This window comes from Bos indicus x Bos taurus, chromosome 1 (genome assembly GCF_003369695.1).
Source record: "Bos indicus x Bos taurus breed Angus x Brahman F1 hybrid chromosome 1, Bos_hybrid_MaternalHap_v2.0, whole genome shotgun sequence".
In the NCBI taxonomy this organism is placed as follows: domain Eukaryota; kingdom Metazoa; phylum Chordata; class Mammalia; order Artiodactyla; family Bovidae; genus Bos; species Bos indicus x Bos taurus.
Genome location: NC_040076.1, coordinates 24,649,827 through 24,668,399, shown reverse-complemented (window position 1 = coordinate 24,668,399; position 18,573 = coordinate 24,649,827). Strand labels below are relative to the sequence as shown.

The 18,573-nt window shown below is 37.6% G+C and overlaps 1 protein-coding gene across 17 annotated transcripts in view; it reads right to left on the bottom strand.

The window, feature by feature from the left end:
- ROBO2 (roundabout guidance receptor 2) overlaps window positions 1-18,573 on the bottom strand; it is a 1,466,835-nt gene that overhangs the window by 191,667 nt on the left and 1,256,595 nt on the right. For all 17 annotated transcript variants that reach the window (XM_027549011.1, XM_027548934.1, XM_027549246.1 and 14 more), the window contains exon 3: window positions 916-1,073. In XM_027549011.1, the coding sequence (XP_027404812.1) occupies window positions 916-1,073 (158 nt within the window). The remainder of the gene's footprint in view (window positions 1-915; window positions 1,074-18,573) is intronic.

Here is an 18,573-nt window from a genome sequence, read left to right as displayed (position 1 = left end):
TGGACATTTTAATAGAAATAGCACATTTGTTCTGTTAAATGATACATTATTTTAAATTAAATATGTTTATTCTTAGTTATTGTACTGAGTACAAAAATTGTACTAAGAACAATGTCAGAAGGTTGAGGCATTATCTACTATTTCAGTGACTAACTCTCACAAACTCCACATACTAATGGTGAGTAGATCCTCTGAAAAAATAATCTATATACCATTTCTCTAACTTTTTACCATTTTCTGGGTGTTTCATCTTGATATTAATCAACTAATTAATGATGATCAATTTCCGTGAAAATGGACTAATTTTTTGTAAGTTTAAACTGCAGAACTTGGCAGTTATTTTAACATTGATTTTACTTTACATCTCTTAAACTTTGAAATGAATTCTCATAATATTTTAGTTATAAATATTACATTGGAAAAACTGGAAAACAGCTTGAAATATTCATCACCACAATTTCCTCTTATAATTTTGAAAGTAGTGTGAAAAGAAATGTTTTAGTTAATACAGTTTATGGTCATCACTTACACTTTGACACTTAATGTACTCTATGATCAATAAATGCATCTGGAGTTCCTAAAAGAGCATTGACATCAATATTCTACTACAAAGATATATTTACATATTCAGATTAGTCCAGTTATTAATATAACATATGAATTTTATTTATATAATTTTTGTCTCTTTGAAGCCTCATTCCAAAATTGTCATTTGGGTATCCTTTTTCAGCCTTTTCAATATAGTGTAAGTAGTAATTAGCACTCAAATAGAGTTCTATAACTTTATCAATAATAAATAACAAATAATATAAATAAAATAATATAAATAAAATATTATAGATAATATAAATAAAATACATCCATTTTAAAGCTTGGTATCCAACCCCTCTGGGCATCCATTCTAATTTTACTCACACTTATTCTTTCTTCCTTGTCATCAATTCGAATTTTGTCTTTTTTCCAGTAGATAGTAGGTTCTGGGTGTCCCCGGGGAGGCTGGCACTCCAGGATTGCAGGCTCTCCGGCTGCCACTACAACATCTGTGGGATTTTGCCGGAAGTCATCTCGTAACACTGAAGAAAAATAATTGCAGTAAAAGAAAACTCAGTGACAGTAACTTTAGGTTTCTCTTGCAAAAGGTAACTTCAAGTCTTAAACATGCCCATCTTAAAACATGTCAGCGCGAACCTGAGTGCTCATCAACAGAGAAGTGACTAGTTATATGATTATGAACCTCTGCTATGAAATCTGAGTTGAAAATGAGATAAGCTGGAGGAAAATAAGATGAGAAACATTCATGATGCAGTTTTGAGATTTAATACAAACTCAAGGTACAAAACTGTTTAGGTAATATGATCCCATTTTTCTATTTAAAAAGCATATATGTACACATACATGTATATAAATACATTAAAATTAATTGTTATGCTTGTTAAACTTAAAGCCCTGAAACATGTCATATGCACATGGTCTGGGAGCATGTATGCCCATCAGTCAGGGAGGGGAAGTGGAGTGAGAACTCTCTGAGAAACGCTTTCTGGTGACATGAATATGGACAAGATCCACACTGTTTTCATTACACTTCTGAAGATAGATTCATTGTTCCCCTTGTAATGCACTAGCACCCACATACACAGGGCTACATTTTCATTCTGTCTGCATCTCCACCTGCCGAGTGACATCTGGGCAGCGTGACATTCGGAGCAGAGATATCCCTTATAGCAGCTTTGCCAGTCTGAATTTCCCCTCCTTTCATTAGGAGAACAGCAGGTTGGACCTCGGTTGTAACCTCCGAAAATCTGGCATGCCTGGCTCTCCAAATGTCACCTATCTATCTCTGGACTTTTCCTCCCCTGGCAAGATGAAAAGCCTGGAGAAATGACTCCCTCCTATCAGATTGCAGAATGCTGATTTATTTAGCAAATAAGGACTATATCTATTTTAGGGTAAACATTCAAAAAAGTAGTTGAGAAAACAGGTGAAGGAGATTAAGGGGTACAACCTACCAGTTATAAAATGTCAGTTACAAGAAAGTAACAGACAGCAGAGGGAATATAGTCCATGTTTTATAACAACTTTGTATCTTGTGTAATCTATAAAAATATTGAATCACTACATTGTATGCCTGAAACTAACGTAATATTGTAAGTCAACAATACTTCAATGAAATGTAGTTGAAAGCAGCTAATATACCATATAACACAACAACAGCCTCTGCTTTTCATAACTGCTTTGACTTTTTCTATTCTTTGATATTCTAACACTGACAAGTTTTTTCCCCAATATACTTTGGGCTAGAACAAGCAATCACACACTCACACAAATACACGTGTGTATATGCATGTGTATGTATATGCATGTACACAACATTTTATGTAAATTGGTCAAGCTATTTGAAACTGGTCAAGTTATTTGAAATCAAAATTGGGCAGCTTGTGCTAGCTTGTTATGTAAATCATCTGCTGCAAACATGGATTAGGTAAAGCCAACTGCCTTTGATGTCCCATAATGAGACTCACTTCAGCACTCTGCTTCTTTGTTGGGCTAAGTCTCCAGGTTAATTGTCATTCTCCAAATAAATAAAAATCCCCTGTCCTGTAAATAGGTCCAGAGAGAAAACTGAGTGACTTTTAGGGCTTTTCTTTTCCTGTCTCTTGCAACAACATGGTTTTCCATCTTAATGAAGTCATGGCCTTTTATGAGATTAGAGAACCTTGTCTCCTATTGAAGGAGCCATAAGAAAAAAGTGAGCACAAATTGCTCACTCTCAGTTTATAAGCTGATTAATTTACTGCTTTAGCTGCTGTGGAAATGTGTTCCATTTGAGCAGAGTGAACTGCATATTTTTTGAGTTTTCTTGTCTAACTGGCAAGAAAGATGTGATTTATATGCATAGGGGTTTGCTTCTGAATGGGCTGAGAGAAGTATGCATAAATGTGATGTTCCAACAGGAGGGGAAGAAGGGGTTAACACTGTGGTTTCCCCATTGCAGGTAAATCCTCAAGGGAGAGCAAGCTGGTGACTCATTTATATTCTAAATAGAGAACAGCTGCCTATTTATGCAATGTTAAGACCTGCAAAAATATGGTAACAGGGTGGTGAGCACCCCTACAATATCCGGTCCTGGCAGCAAATGGTGTTTTGGCAGGCCCTCAATCTGTTCCAAAATGACACATCTGGCCAGTTGGAGGACCTTCTCCAGAATGGTCTACTCACAAATCATAAGCCAAAAAGCCTCGGCTCAAATGGCACTTAAGACCACTGCAAATCATTCAGAAACACAGTATTACATCAATTTGCAACAAACCAAATTAAGACCAAAAAAAAAAAAAAAAAGGTCCTTTGACATGGGAGACAAAAAAGGAGAAAAATATCATAACAAACTAAGGGCTGCTACTCTTAAACAATATAACATGTGTTTATGGCATTCACACAAAAAAAGAAAATGACTCCAATTTGCAAATGAAGCCAAGGAATTGAACATCAACTGTAATTTTAGGCTTTCAGACTATTCACCCAGAGAGTAGGGTGAGATAATAGTATAATTGGTACTGTACCCTCTTCAACTTGTAAAAGGCTCTTTGGGGGTTTGTAGAATAATTCATTTTTGCTCAGTGATACCATTTCTTTCACCCTGTGTCTTTGGGGGTAGTAAAATATTTTCTTTTCTCTCAAATAAGACACTTTGGAGAAAAATAACCCTTTCAGCAGAGTCTAGCACAGCAACAAAGAATCTTAGGAATAAGTCTTTTTTTTTTTTTTTTTTGGTCTTGGAAAGTTGTTCTTTTAATTGAGGGATTATTACAATATTGTTGTAGTTGATTTCTTCCATATATCAACATGGATTAGCCATAGGCAGACATCTGTCCCCTCCCTTTTGAAACTCCCTTCAAACTCCCACCCGATACTACCCCTCTAGGTTTTTCTCCATCCACCTGGAAAAGGTAATTTTTACTCTTCTCCAACTATATAAATGTTCTGACACTTGCTTATATATGTCTGAGGTTTGTATACCCCTTATCAAGTATAAAAAAAGTAAAATTAAATAGTGTTTATCTATTTTTCACTAATTCTTAGTTTCTGTCTTGGATTTTGCCCTGTGCTTTATTACAAGTGATAAAAAAACAGGAGGTGTTCTTTATAGTAAAGTATTTATATATGTGAGTAAAGGGAACTGAAACAGTTCCATAAATGTAAAAAAGTAAAGCGAGTCCAAATTGAGTCTATATATATTATTTCTCATTAAGCCCCTATTCTAGGAAAAAAAAAACACAAAAAACTGAGAGCCACATTTTCACTGCGGCTTGAGAAGTAAGCCAAAACAAGAACAGGCAGCAATATGTGTATTACCTAGAGCTCCAAACAAAGTCTTTAAATAGGGTGAAAAGAAATCAACATGAACTGAAAAGAATCTGGTTAAAATGACAAAAGCTGGCAGTGGGGTAGTGGTAAGCAGTACTTAGAGAAAAAAAATAACAGGTAGACTTTTGATATAGTACGTGCTTTGCAGATCTAAGTTTAGAATACAAGGGCTCAAATCTCCATGGGGAAAAACAGAAATGTTAGTTGGCTAGAACCCAAATATTCATTTCTGTATACGAGCTGAGAAGCACAAATGAGAGTTCACTGAGCTAGTTATAGCCTAGATTAGACCTGAATTCTTTTGACATTAACATGCACAGTGACTTAGAAAGTTATTCTGGAACATCAATAGATTGAGAATTACTACTGTGTTTGATATGATAGAGTTCCTATTCATGACATAAATATCTATAACAAATTATTTCAGTTCTACAGGAATATACTGAATACTACAATATACTTCGCACAGTCTTATAAAATGGTTAAGGAATACTGTATTAAACAAAGATGACATGATGGTGCCTGTGGAAGGCTTTGGAATGACCTATTTATTGTGGAAGGTAAGTTTAGAGTGTGAATCCTGTCTGACTCTAGAAGGAGATGGCAACCCACTCCAGTGTTCTTGCCTGGAGAATCCCAGGGACGGAGGAACCTCGTGGGCTGCTGTCTATGGAGTCTCACAGAGTCAGACACGACTGAAGCAACTTAGCAGCAGCAGCAGCAGACCCTACATAAAGTCATTATGCTAGAATGATTTGTAACATCACCTGCATCTATTCTTCCTGTCACCGCTGCCCTAGTTAGGGTGTCTTATCTCTTCCTTAATTACTTCAAGAGTATTCTATTTAAACTTTTCTTCTGATTTGTCTTTTAATCTCTCTACTGTGACTATTATGAGTTTGCTGAAGTGTACATACGATTACAGCCATTATTTTTCATAATTTTTAAAAGGCTCTTAAGAAAAAATTCTCTTCTTAATGTGACACCAGAGTTGTATAGAATGAGGTCATCAATTATATTTTCAGGCTCATCACATACATTCCAGCAACCCTCCTATACTAGACACACAGAGGACCATCTCACTATCAATGTATATTAGCATATATAATTTTTCTACTTGAAAATCTTCCCTAGGTAACTCTTAGTCCCCATACTTTTCCCTATTTCTTTAAACACATACTGTCCCTTTGGTGTCAGTTTCAGATTCACTCATGTGAGATTTCTTTTTATATATACATTGGACTAGGTGGTGGTGGTGGTTTAGCCACTAAGCTGTGTTTGACTCTTTGTGACCCCATGGACTATAGCTCGCCAGGCTCCTCTGTCCATGGGATTTCCCAGGCAAGAATTCCTGGGAAGAAATGGCAAGAATGAAGCCATTCCTAAAAGTGGTACACATTATTTTCGCATCCTCAGCAGCAGCAGCCCCAGCATCACCTCTCACGATGGGCGATGTAATCCCAGCCAGCCTGAAGCTCAGGTCCTTGTCTCTACCTCCCAGGAAGTGCACTGTCTCTCTCAGCTGCACTAAATGGCTGCTATCAGCAGCCATGCTGTGACCCCAGGGGGAGCACCAGTGTCAGGATAAAACTAAGACTCTGCACACTAGAAAAAAAATCTGGGTTCTTGATGCCATAACTGAACAAATCAATCCTAAAGACTGTGTCAAATCAGGACTTGCTACTTCCGTGAACCAAAGAAATTCTTCCATTCATTCATGAAGTAGAAGTCACTCAGTCATGTCTTACTCTTTGCGACCCCATGGACTGTAGCCTCCCAGGCTCCTCTGTCTATGGGGATTCTCCAGGCAAGAATCCTGGAGTGGGTTGCTATTTCCTCCAGGGGATCTTCCCAACCCAGGGATCGAACCCAAGTCTCCTGCATTGCTGGTGGATTCTTTACCATCTAAGCCACCAGGGAAGCTCTTTCATTCATAGGCCAGTTTAAATAAAGTTGTCCCTTTCAACTGAAAGTTCCCCACTGACAAGCTATAATAATGCTGCATTTTTCTGAAGTTGCAATGACCAAAAACCTACTATATCTACAGAGGAAACATCATTCACAACAAACCACATTATTATATTTGGTACAATCAAGCAAGGTATGGTCAGAGTGGACAGGCCAGTCACCCACTACATAGACAACACGATCTGATATTTAGGGAACAAGTCACAAGTGGTTTCTTCTGCACAGAAGGGGAATGGGAAAGAAAGAACTCAGTGGGGCGACATCCTGCTACCGCTGTGCAAGCTGACACTCTGGCACTTCTGCAACACGCTGACAATTCCAAAATGAGAAGCTCTCGCCCCTCCTCATCTCACTATGATTCCCTGTGCAAGCAAATCCACTCAGCAAATGGTCCAGTTAAACCAGCACTATGAATTGGAGCATGATGAATGAACAAGGATACCCTGTGACTCACCCATTTCAAGCCATAACATTTTGTGAAGCCTAGAAATCTGCAGGGAATAAAACATACAAACATACAACTCACCCAGGAGGAATGGCCAGCTCCAAATGTCTTAGCCAAGTCTCTATTCTTGAATCCTTTTTTTAGCCCTGTTCTGTTCTTATCCGCAATATAATCTGAAGTCCCCCTAACAGTGCCAAGTCTTCCTTAATGGTTTCCATTAATGTTTAAAACTTGCTGAAGGATTCTTAGAAATTGCATGGAAACATTGTGCTGTCTGTAATTTCTATCTGTAACCTCTGTAATGCATATGTTCTCCTTGGGGACCAAGTGTTGAGATCATTCATAAACTCTTGGATCACACGTGGCACTGCAAACTGGTGACATCTGACCATGGCAGACTCGAGGCCTGTCTCTGGTAATCATTTCCTTTGGTTTGAGTTAAGGAGCCAGCAGTTGGCTCGCCTTCAACACTTGGAAGTCCTATTTTTTGCAAAGCCTAGCATCTGATATTTGACAGGGATCTGCATACCCTATCCATTAACTTGAGAGGAAGTTGCGGATTGAGGCTAATTAATGTTTAATCAGTTTCTCTTTTTTCTTCCCTTAAAGTGCCGTTGTCCACAAAATTGGTTATGTTGATCTCTCTAGAATAACAGAAAACTTAAAGACAGAAGGGCAGCTTAGAGGCTGTGCCCAAATATAGTGTGTCAGGAGGAAGACCTCATGCAGGATGGAGGGCGCTGGCCTAAACGTGTTCAAGGCAGCCTTCCTTCACTGTAAGACAAAAACTCTCCACATCCCCAAAATGTTCTATTCTGCTACCCAATTTGCTTCCAGGACCTGCCCTTTTGCGAATTTCAGTCTTGGTCACAAAGATAGCTATAACTCTGGATAATGGAGGAAATAATACGTTGAATTTAATATTCAGATCTGACAAAGACTAGTCAAAAAAAAAAAAAAAATCAAATGATCTTTCTCAAGGTGGTAACAAAGGGAAACATCAGATTATTTCAAGCTAAAATACTGTCCCTGACTTTCTTCAATCTGGGTTGGGGCATAAATAAATAAATAATCACAACATCTTCATAGGATTTACATTTACAGGATGATTACAAATAACCATCTGTCTGCCTCTAGCTCTTCAATCTGGTTCATGTCCCATTAGCCTTAAGTCTTCAGTTAAAGCGGTTAGGCTGTTAGGTATTAGTTAGGTTTGTTAAAGGTCTTGTAGAGTGTTTTTTTCCCCACTATTTCCCATTTCTCTTCCTACCCCTTTCTCTTTCACCTCATTTAGCTCTTACTGTTAGATCAAAGAACACGAAAAATTAAAATGGACAAATCTCATTTATACACAGATATATATCCGTGTAAAAATTTTTAATTCAATATATTTCTGTTTATGTATAATTTTAAACTTAAAATATGTATAAGTATATACTTGAATTCAAACTTCCATATTCACTACTGCCTTAATGCTACATCTGCCAATTTGAATAAAGGAATAAAGAGCACCATTCAGTAAATATTAATGTGCTGCTTTATTCTGGATCCCAATAGATTACCATTCTCCTCCCACCTTGTTAGTCTTTATCTGAAGGTATTAGCTTTTACAACATTCTAACACTGTGTAGTTCAGCAGCTTTTTCCTGTCATTTCACCCTCTCCTAGTATCACGGGTTAGTGCTCTGATATTTCTCTTCCATGGTGTATTCTGATGTGCCTGATCAACATGAATTACAATGCCAAGTAACTGCCAGATGTCATGAGTTATAAACTCAATAGTCTAAGGATTATTACACATTAGGACACCCCACAGTGCAAGGGTGTCCTGGAATTTATGTGTTATTTATTACCTATTGGCAGGGTCTCCAAGTAATCTCACCCCTGCTGATGAAATGAGGGTTGGAAGAAGAGGAAGGTCAAGGTCAACCTTCCTTGTCACAAATGCCAGTTACTTTGAAACTACTGTTGCTCTACCTTTATCGCCCTCTGCCTGAAACAACAAATTTTTGAATAAGTGCAGTATATATTATAATGCATCTATGGGCTTTCAGCATAATTCTGCTGCTTTCACGATTTCCATCACTTCACCTATTTTAACAATACATTTCATAACACAATCATTAGAGGTCTGATTTAGAGTGCAACCATGAAGCTCACCATAATTCATGAACTTAAAAATGACCACTGGAAGAGTATGCTGTTTATTACCCAGTTTCACACTTGAACATAGACCAAAGCTTAACAGCATGAAACTTACTAAATTATAATGCAACAATGAAAGTTGTTTTTTTTTTTTTTTTGCCTAAACGTGTGGGATGAGGACTCTAGTGTGCACAGCTGTTGAAATATAATTCTGTATACCTGAGATTTTCATAATAATAAAAAAAATGTTCCACATGCCTGTGGACTGTTCAGTCTTTCTCATCCAATATTAAGATTTGCATACATCTACACTGCAAAATATGGCATTACTGTAAGCTGTCAGGAATTTTGCTGACATGAATATAATTTGACATCCTATATTCTTCAGGAAATGTTCTATTTGATTACTACATGACAAGAAGCTTGAAATGTTTCCTAATCCAGAATATAGCATATTTATTTTTAAATTGGCTGATTAAAAAAAGCTCTATCATCTCTCTACTCTATTCCAAAGATCCAGTAACCTTTTCTTTTGCCACCAAATGAATTCTGAATGCTGCGGTTAACATTCAGCAATCTCATTACCCAATCTACCATAAATCTTCAAAAGCATCACCATGTTTTGACAGCTAAGCAGGAGAAGAGGAAGCAAGAAGCATATTCAAGCACTTTTTATGAATGCAAATGTGCTAAAGACAACATTTAAATTATTTCAGAAAAGTCATATTTTTTTAATTTTATTTTTAAACTTTACATAATTGTATTAGTTTTGTCAAATATCAAAATGAATCCACCACAGGTATACATGTGTTCCCCATCCTGAACCCTCCTCCCTCCTCCCTCCCCATACCATCCCTCTGGGTCGTCCCAGAAAAGTCATATTATGGACAACAACCAGAAAACAATGTGCTTGAACCTATGAGTAGCACAATCTCTTTTGTTTCTGACACTAAGTCCACAGGCCCCCACCTCACTCATTGAATCTTGCCATGTACTCTATGAAAACAAACTGATGACAAAGAACAGTGGATATATTTTTAAGGTGTAAGTGATACTGAGTGCTCATGAACAAAATTTATGTTTTCCCTGAAGTGTTTTTTAAGTATTTTTAAATTCATGTATACTCCAATCAAACCTTCATATCTTACATGAAACTAGAAAGATGTCACATTAGTCATGGAGGTTTAGAAGAATGCCCCTCTTCCTCTGATGTGTTGTTACTCAGTCGCTAAGTTCTGTCTGACTCTTTGTGATTCCATGGACCGTACATGCCAGGCTCCTCTGCCTTCCACTATCTCCCAGAGTTTGCTTAAATTCATGTCAGTTGAGTTGGTGATGGTATCTAATCATCTCATCTTCTGTTGCCCTCTTCTCTTCATAAAGGGTCTCAGTCTTTCCCAGCATCAGGGTCTTTTTCAACGAGTTGGTTCTTCCCATCAGGTGGCCAAATTATTAGAGCTTCAGCTTCAGCATCAGTCCTTCCAATGAATATTCAGGGCTGATTTCCTTTAGGATGGACTGATTTGATCTCCTTGCTGTCCAAGGGACTCTTACGAGTCTTCTCCAGCATAGCAATTTGAAAGCATCAATTCTTTGGCACCCAGCCTTCTTTAGGCTTGAACTCTTAACATCGAACATGACTCCTAGAAAAACATCACTTTGATGATATGGACCTTTGTTGGCAAAGTGATGTCTCTGCTTTGTAATATGCTGTCTAGGTTTGTCATAGCTTTCCTTCCAAGGAGCAAGTGTCTTTTAATTTCATGGCTGCAGTCACTGTCCACAGTGCTTTTGGAGCCCAAGAAAAGAAAATCTGTCTTCCTGTGATACCCTAGAGTCAGTCTTGGTCAGCCACAGAGTATATGCTCAGTAATAAGGAAATAAAGAGTCTTCTGCTACATTTTTATTCTCTGGGATCCATGGTTATTCCTAGGACTAGGACTCAGTATACTTTTACTCTCAAAATAGTCAGGGATAAAAAATAAACAGACAGAGTCACTTTCTTCCTGCTTGGTAATGTGTCAGCTCTCTGTATGGAGATAACCACCTAGCTGCATGTGATTGCTTTGGCTTCTCTGCCTGGGAAGGGACCAAAACTTGACAAGTAAAATTTACCAGAAAGTCTGCCAAACCTCATTATTTAGTTCGAATCAAAGCTATTTATGATGCCAGACTATTAAAATTCACAAATTATTATAATTCACAAATTATTATAATTCCTAATTTTGGCCATTTTCATGCATCACATATTAGTCACTTCACCCCCCAACTCTGTCCTCTAACTTTCTACAAATGGTAAAATTAGAAATTATTTTCTCAGTACTCTCCATGAACAATCACATTATAACTTCTCTGAATGTAAGGCAAAATACAAGTCTAAAATATGGGCCAAAAAAAGAAAATCTGTGGTTAACAAATGGATTAATTTTCAAAATGAATGAGTGGATCCTAAATGATCAGATGTTACCTATATTTATCCAGTGATGTCAAAAGAGCATGGCTAATACTGCCCTTGAAAAGTTTTTTTTCCACATTTGCTTAAAAGTAAGCCCTTTGCTTCCGTAAATTTCTAGGAGACATGGTTTCTGTTCATCCCCCACTGGGGATTTTTGTCAGTGGGCAAAAGAGCTGAGTGTGGAATTTGCCCTATAAGATATGTCATTCCCTACTAATATCACACAAGTAGTTGAGGAAAAATTTATTCATTTCTTCTGAAACATAACCTCTGACTTGGATAACCACATTATTTTATCCTCCATACTAAGCATTTGGGAAACAAATGGAAGCATTCCTTGTAATTATGCCAGGGCAGTTCCTGAAATCCAGGCAGAATGTTAACTTACCCTCTTTTCTTCCTGTGTGGTTTATCCTCTAAAAGTCTCTGCTGCCTCATCTTTTTCCCCTCAATCACAATTCTCAGCCACACTGGCCGTTCCTCAGGTCCTGGAACATAGCAAGCGCTTTTCCATTCTAGGGCCTTCACACTGTTTTATATTTCTAAATGCACTCCAGTTCCTCTCCACCATTTGCTAGTTTCTTTCATGGGACAGGGAACTTCGAATTAATAAGTGTTTTGGAACGATTCCTTTTTGACAGAGAAGCAATATGGCATTATAGTTTAAATAATGGGCTTAGTCAGAGGCCTGGGTTTGAGGCCTAGCTCTGCTATTTTATTAACTGGATGGTCTTATTCAGGTCTCTCAGCCATATTAAGCCTCAACTTCTCCCTCCATAAAATGGGGATATTAAATATTTATGTCTTTGGATAGTTATGAAGAATAAACAGATGGATCTCTGTAAAGTACACTATTAAATAAAACATTTCAGAAATGAGAATTATTATTGTTAGGAATACTAGTAAAAAAGAAGGATCTTGCGATCTTATTTTTGTATCTGATTCTAAATGAGCTTAATGATGTCAATTTTTAATTCTTCTGAGTATCAAATGGTTAATAATCTTCAAGAACTCTAGCTTGTGTATAAAAAATTCCTCTTTTAAGGTCTTGAGGGTCAGAGGGTTAACTACTATGCAGTTGCTACTGGATGGTGGTAATTACTGTGAGTACTGTCAGAGTTGGCATTCATATATAACAGTATAATCCTAAAGTCTAAAGTGTTTAGGTATTACTGTAAATGTGCTCAGTTGCTCAGTCATGCCTGACGTTGCGACCCCATGGACTGTGGCCCACCAGGCTCCTCTGTCCAAGGGATTTCCCAGGCAAGATTACTGGAATGGGTTGCTGTTTCCTCCTCCAGGAGATCTTCCTGACTCAGGGATGGAACCCACGTCTCTGTCTCTTGTGTCTCCTGAATGGCAGGAAGATTCTTTACCACTGTGCCACTTGGAAAGCCCTTAGGTATTATTATTTATGTTGTAAAATATTAACTGGGGAATAAAATGTCACTGGTCCCTCCAAATCAAAAAGTTTAATTTACTCAATAAGGTTTATCCAATTTACTTCTAAAAGGTGATTTTAAATGATGTTTAACTTGGCTTTGTTTAATTGATAACAAATAAACTAGGTATTTTCATTTTTCTATCAGTTCTTAGTTGTAATCACTATTTTGAGATAATAGAAGAGCTTTTTAACTCATTTGTTTCTTTTTAATTTACTAAGTGGGAACCAACTATTTTGATGGTGACAGATGCTATGTGTCTCTTACACTTAGAAGTACAAGATATTTCTAGCAGAGATCTTGCCCTCAAAGTGCTAAAGAGATTTAAGGAAAGTTATCAAATATAACTCAAAAACCACAACTGGAAAGAAAAAAAAAAAAGCATTCAGCCATTCAGCATCAAAGAACAACATTGAAAATGCATTAAAATATAAAGGAGGGAAAGTGTTTTCAAAAGGAAGGCATTTTCACAGGGCCAGCTTCAGGGTGAGTTTGGAATATGCACTGTATGCTTTAATTAATTACAAAAAAGAAAGAAACATGCTGGAATGTGCTTGCATGTACAAAACACAATCTCTGGAAGGACATGCAAGAAATGAGTAATAACAAAGCCTTTTCAAAGAAAACCAAAAGTGGGAAGGGAGTGATGAGACAGGAAGACTTCACTATACACACAAATGTATCAATTAGTTACAAATATACATATATATTTTACAGTGTATAAAGAAAAAATAATTTTGACTCCAAGTGTTTTCAAAGAATACCATCTGCTCCAATTGGATTCAACACAGAGAGTTGTATGAGGGTATGGAAACCTGGTTTCTGACTAGAGTCACTCGGTGACCCAAAGTGCAAGTTTACAGGAGGATGGTGCTTTGAAATACAAATGTCAACACAGTATCTGTAGAATGGTAATAAGACTCACCTTAGAGATCAAAATACATAACTTGGTTAATTAGCTCCTTTTTTAAGACAGAATAAAATTTCAGAAAAAAAATTAACATTGAGAAGGTCTCTTCAGTTAAGATGAATTGAAGGCCAACTCTGAGGCAGGTACAAGGGACATAAAGGTAAGATGAGAAACTTTTGATCTAGACTAAGGCATGTTAAGTGCCTCATCAGAGGACTGGATAAAAAATAAGGAAGTTATAGGGGAAGGAGCAAGCAGTGCTGACTGTGCTCTAGATGAGACAGGCTGAAAGCCATCACAGATATTTACTGTCAATCATATTCCAATAAAACCAAAATATCACTTATTTTGAAAAAGTTCCTAAATTTCTTCCGAATTATAAGTTGTGATTCCATAATCCCACTGTAAATACATGAATCAAGAAAACTATAAATGATTCCTCCTTCAAAAATAAAAACATCTCCATTTGAAGGTTCTTTATGGAGTTTAATTTAGAGGAAATGTGAAAACTTTTTAATAAAAATTTTGGTTTCTATCTTTGATATGTTTATGCCTTTTATATTCATGATTTGAACATATAAAAACATCATGAGTTTTTTATTTTAAAATTGGACAAAAGGATACATGTTTATAGAGGTTAAGTATAATGATTTGCTAATATAGTTTTACTTATAAAATGGTGGTATAGTCCATCATAAACAATATAATTAACTCTTAAGGAAACTTTCTCTATACCAATACATTCAGTTTTGTCTAATTCTTAGGTTTATGATAATTTAAGCTCATTAAAATGTTAGTTAAAACTCATTAAATGCGTACTGAGAGGTAACAGCTTCATTACTGTAATATGATATAAAGAAAAGAAAATGCTTTATCATTCAACTGTTTTCAAAACTGAATATATTTGCATAATAAAAGGTTCACTGTATATTTTCAATAGTCTTCAAAAATTAAGCAATAATTTAAAAATGTATTTTCTAAAATTAACTTTCTTCCTGCAGAGTTCTGGTTATTGTTTTTTTTTCCCCCCATTAGGAAAAGTGGTCATATTAGAGATGGTGGTTATTAGAGACAGAAAATCATTTGAGGTAATACTAAAATACACTAACACAGTCTTTATTTCTTTCAGAATATTTTTAATGTTTAGGTAGAAAAGGATTTCTGGGCTCCCCAGGTGGTGCCAGTGGTAAAGAACCCACTACCAATGAAGGAGACATGAGACGTGGGTTCCATCCCTGGGTTGGGAAGACCCCCTGGAGGAGGAAAGGGCAATCCAGTCCTGTATCCTTGCTTGGAGAATCCCACGGACAGAGAAGCCTGGTGGGTTACGGTCCATAGGGTTGCAAATAGTAGGACATGACTGAAGTGACGTAGCATGCATGCACAGAATAGGATTTCCCTACAACAATAGATATCTTAATCAAATATTACATTTAACTGCCTTCACTAGATATTATTTCAGTGCCTTGAATGACCAAAAAGAGTCAGATGGAAACTAGATAGAAAATTAACCATATATCCAATATAGATATAATTATTTAATGATTCTCTCTAGCAGTAGCTTATTGCTGAGGGTTAAGATGTGGAAAATTCCTATAGTGATTTTGTTGTGTTCTCCTCCAAATCCTACATAATGAAATCAATACCATTAAAGCACTGCAATAACATACCTAAGTGTGCATTTGTGTTCTGAGATACTTTCCTAATTTACTTCACACTAGCCATTGCTCTTGCCTATAAGTGGCCAGAAACTTCTTTTCTAAAATATGGTCAATATCACTCAAAAATGGAATTCCCCTAGACACAAATTCTTCACGGTTAATCTCTTTCAGTCCTGGTTTCATGCTAATGACTCTAAAATGAATGCCTCCAAATGAATGAGCTCCCTAGAACTTCAGACTTATATTCACTTGCCTGTTTGACATCACCCCTTGCACATCTAATAGCATCTGGAATTTAACATGCCCAAAATTGAATTCTTGTTCTTTGTCACACAAATCTTCATTCCCCAATGTTCTGCATCTTTGCCTGTGGTACAAAAGTGTATAAATCACTCAAGAAATTATTGTTTTTCCTCCATTTCTGTTACCTGTCACCCATGAACATTCCCCCGCATACACACACATCATTTTGTTCATCAGAAAGGCCCAATGACCAAGAGATTTATCCAGAATCTATTTTTTTCTTTACCTCTAATCCTGTCACCTGGTCTCAGTCACTGTCGTCCCTCATGGAATACTGGAGCTGACTCTTAACAACAATGGTTGTTAACAATAAGAGAGCTTATTAACAATAAGCTTAACAATAAGAGACCTTATTCTTAGATTGGTTGATAAGGAGACAAGGGCCCTCAGGGGAGGAGAAAGGAACAAAGGTTTTTGGCTTTTTTTCTGTGACTGCTTTGTCTTAGTCACATAATTCATTAGTTGTTATGACAACAATCTATTCTGCCTAAGACTAGTTTTCTTTAAGTCCAGAGCTAATGATAACACATTAGGAAAGGAGAAAAGGAAAGATATAAGCATCTGAATGCAGAATTCCAAGGAATAGCAAGGAGAGACAAGAAAGCCTTCCTCAGCCATCAGTGTAAAGAAATAGAGGAAAACAACAGAATGGGAAAGACTAGAGATCTCTTCAAGAAAATTAGAGATAACAAGGGAACATTTCATGCAGAGATGGGCTCGATAAAGGACAGAAATGGTATCAACCTACAGAAACAGAAGATATTAAGAAGAGGTGGCAAGAATACACAGAAGAACTGTACAAAAAAAGATCTTCACGACCAAGATAATGACAGTGGTGTGATAACTGACCTAGAGCCAGACATCTTGGAATGTGAGGTCAAGTGGGCCTTAGAAAGCATCACTATGAACAAAGCTAGCGGAGGTGATGGAATTCCAGTTGAGCTATTTCAAATCCTGAAAGATGATGCTGTGAAAGTGCTGCACTCAGTATGCCAGCAAATTTGGAAGACTCAGCAGTGGCCACAGGACTGGAAAAGGTCAGTTTTCATTCCAATCCCAAAGAAAGGCAATGCCAAAGAATGCTGAAACTACCACACAATTGCACACATCTCACATGCTAGTAAAGTAATGCTCAAAATTCTCCAAGTCAGGCTTCAGCAATACGTGAACTGTGAACTTCCAGAAGATCAAGCTGGTTTTAGAAAAGGCAAAGGAACAAGAGATCAAATTGCCAACATTCGCAGGATCATGGAAAAAGCAAGAAATTTCCAGAAAAAACATCTATTTCTGTTTTATTGACTATGCCAAAGCCTTTGACTATGTGGATCACTATAAACTGTGGAAAATTCTGAAAGAGATGGGAATATCAGACCACTTGACCTGCCTCTTGAGAAACCTATATGCAGGTCAGGAAGCAACAGCTAGAACTGGACATGGAACAACAGACTGGTTCCAAATAGGAAAAGGAGTACATCAAGGCTGTATATTGTCATCCTGCTTATTTAACTTATATGCAGAGTACATCATGAGAAACGCTGGGCTGGAAGAAGCACACACTGGAATCAAGATTGAGGGGACAAATATCAAGAACCTCAGATATGCAGATGATACCACCCTTATGGCAGATAGTGAAGAGGAACTAAAAAGCCTCTTAATGAAATTGAAAGAGGAGAGTGAAAAAGTTGGCTTAAAGCTCAACGTTCAGAAAACAAAGATCATGGCATCTGGTCCCATCACTTCATGGGAAATAGATGGGGAAACAGTGGAAACAGTGTCAGATTTTATTTTTGGGGGCTCCAAAATCACTGCAGATGGTGATTGCAGCCATGAAATTAAGAGACGCTTACTCCTTGGAAGGAAAGTTATGACCAACCTAGATAGCATATTCAAAAGCAGAGACATTACTTTGCCACCAGAGGTCCGTCTAGTGAAGGCTATGGTTTTTCCAGTGGTCATGTATGGATGTGAGAGTTGGACTGTGAAGAAAGCTGAGCACCGAAGAATTGATGCTGTTGAACTATGGTGTTGGAGAAGACTCTTGAGAGTCCCTTGGACTGCAAGGAGATCCAACCAGCCCATTCTGAAGGAAATCAGTCCTGGGATTTCTTTGGAAGGACTGATTCTAAAGCTGAAACTCCAATACTTTGGCCACCTCATGTGAACAGTTGACTCATTGGAAAATACTCTGATGCTGGGAGGGATTGCGGGCAGGAGGAGAAGGGATGACAGAGGATGAGATGGCTGGATTGCATCACCGACATGATGGACATGAGTTTGAGTGAACTCTGGGAGTTGGTCATTGACAAGGAGGCCTGGCATGCTGCCATTCATGGGGTCGGAAAGAGTCAGACATGACTGAGTGACTGAACTGAACTGACTGAATGATAACACAACAAAACAACTCATCTTGCTCAAGGGTATGATCATCCTTAAGCTCTGTTCAGTTCAGTTCAGTCACTCAGTCCTGTCCAACTCTTTGTGATCCCTTTGACTGCAGCATGCCAATCTTCCCTGTCCATCACCAATCACCAACTCCCAGAGCTTACTCAAACTCATCTCCATCACATCGGTGATGCCATCCAAACATTTCACCCTCTGTTGTCCCCTTCTCCTCCCTCCTTCTCTTTCCCAGCATCAGGGTCTTTTCCAATGAGTCAGTTCTTCGCATCAGGTGTCAAAGTACTGGAGTTTCAGCTTCAGCATCAGTCCTTCCAATGAACACCCAGGACTGATCTCCTTTAGGATGGACTGGTTAGATTTCCTTGCAGTCCAAGGGGCTTTCAAGAGTCTTCTCCAACACCACAGTTCAAAAGCATCAATTTGTCAGCACTCAGCTTTCTTTATAGTCCAACTCTCACATCTGTACATGACTACTGGAAAAA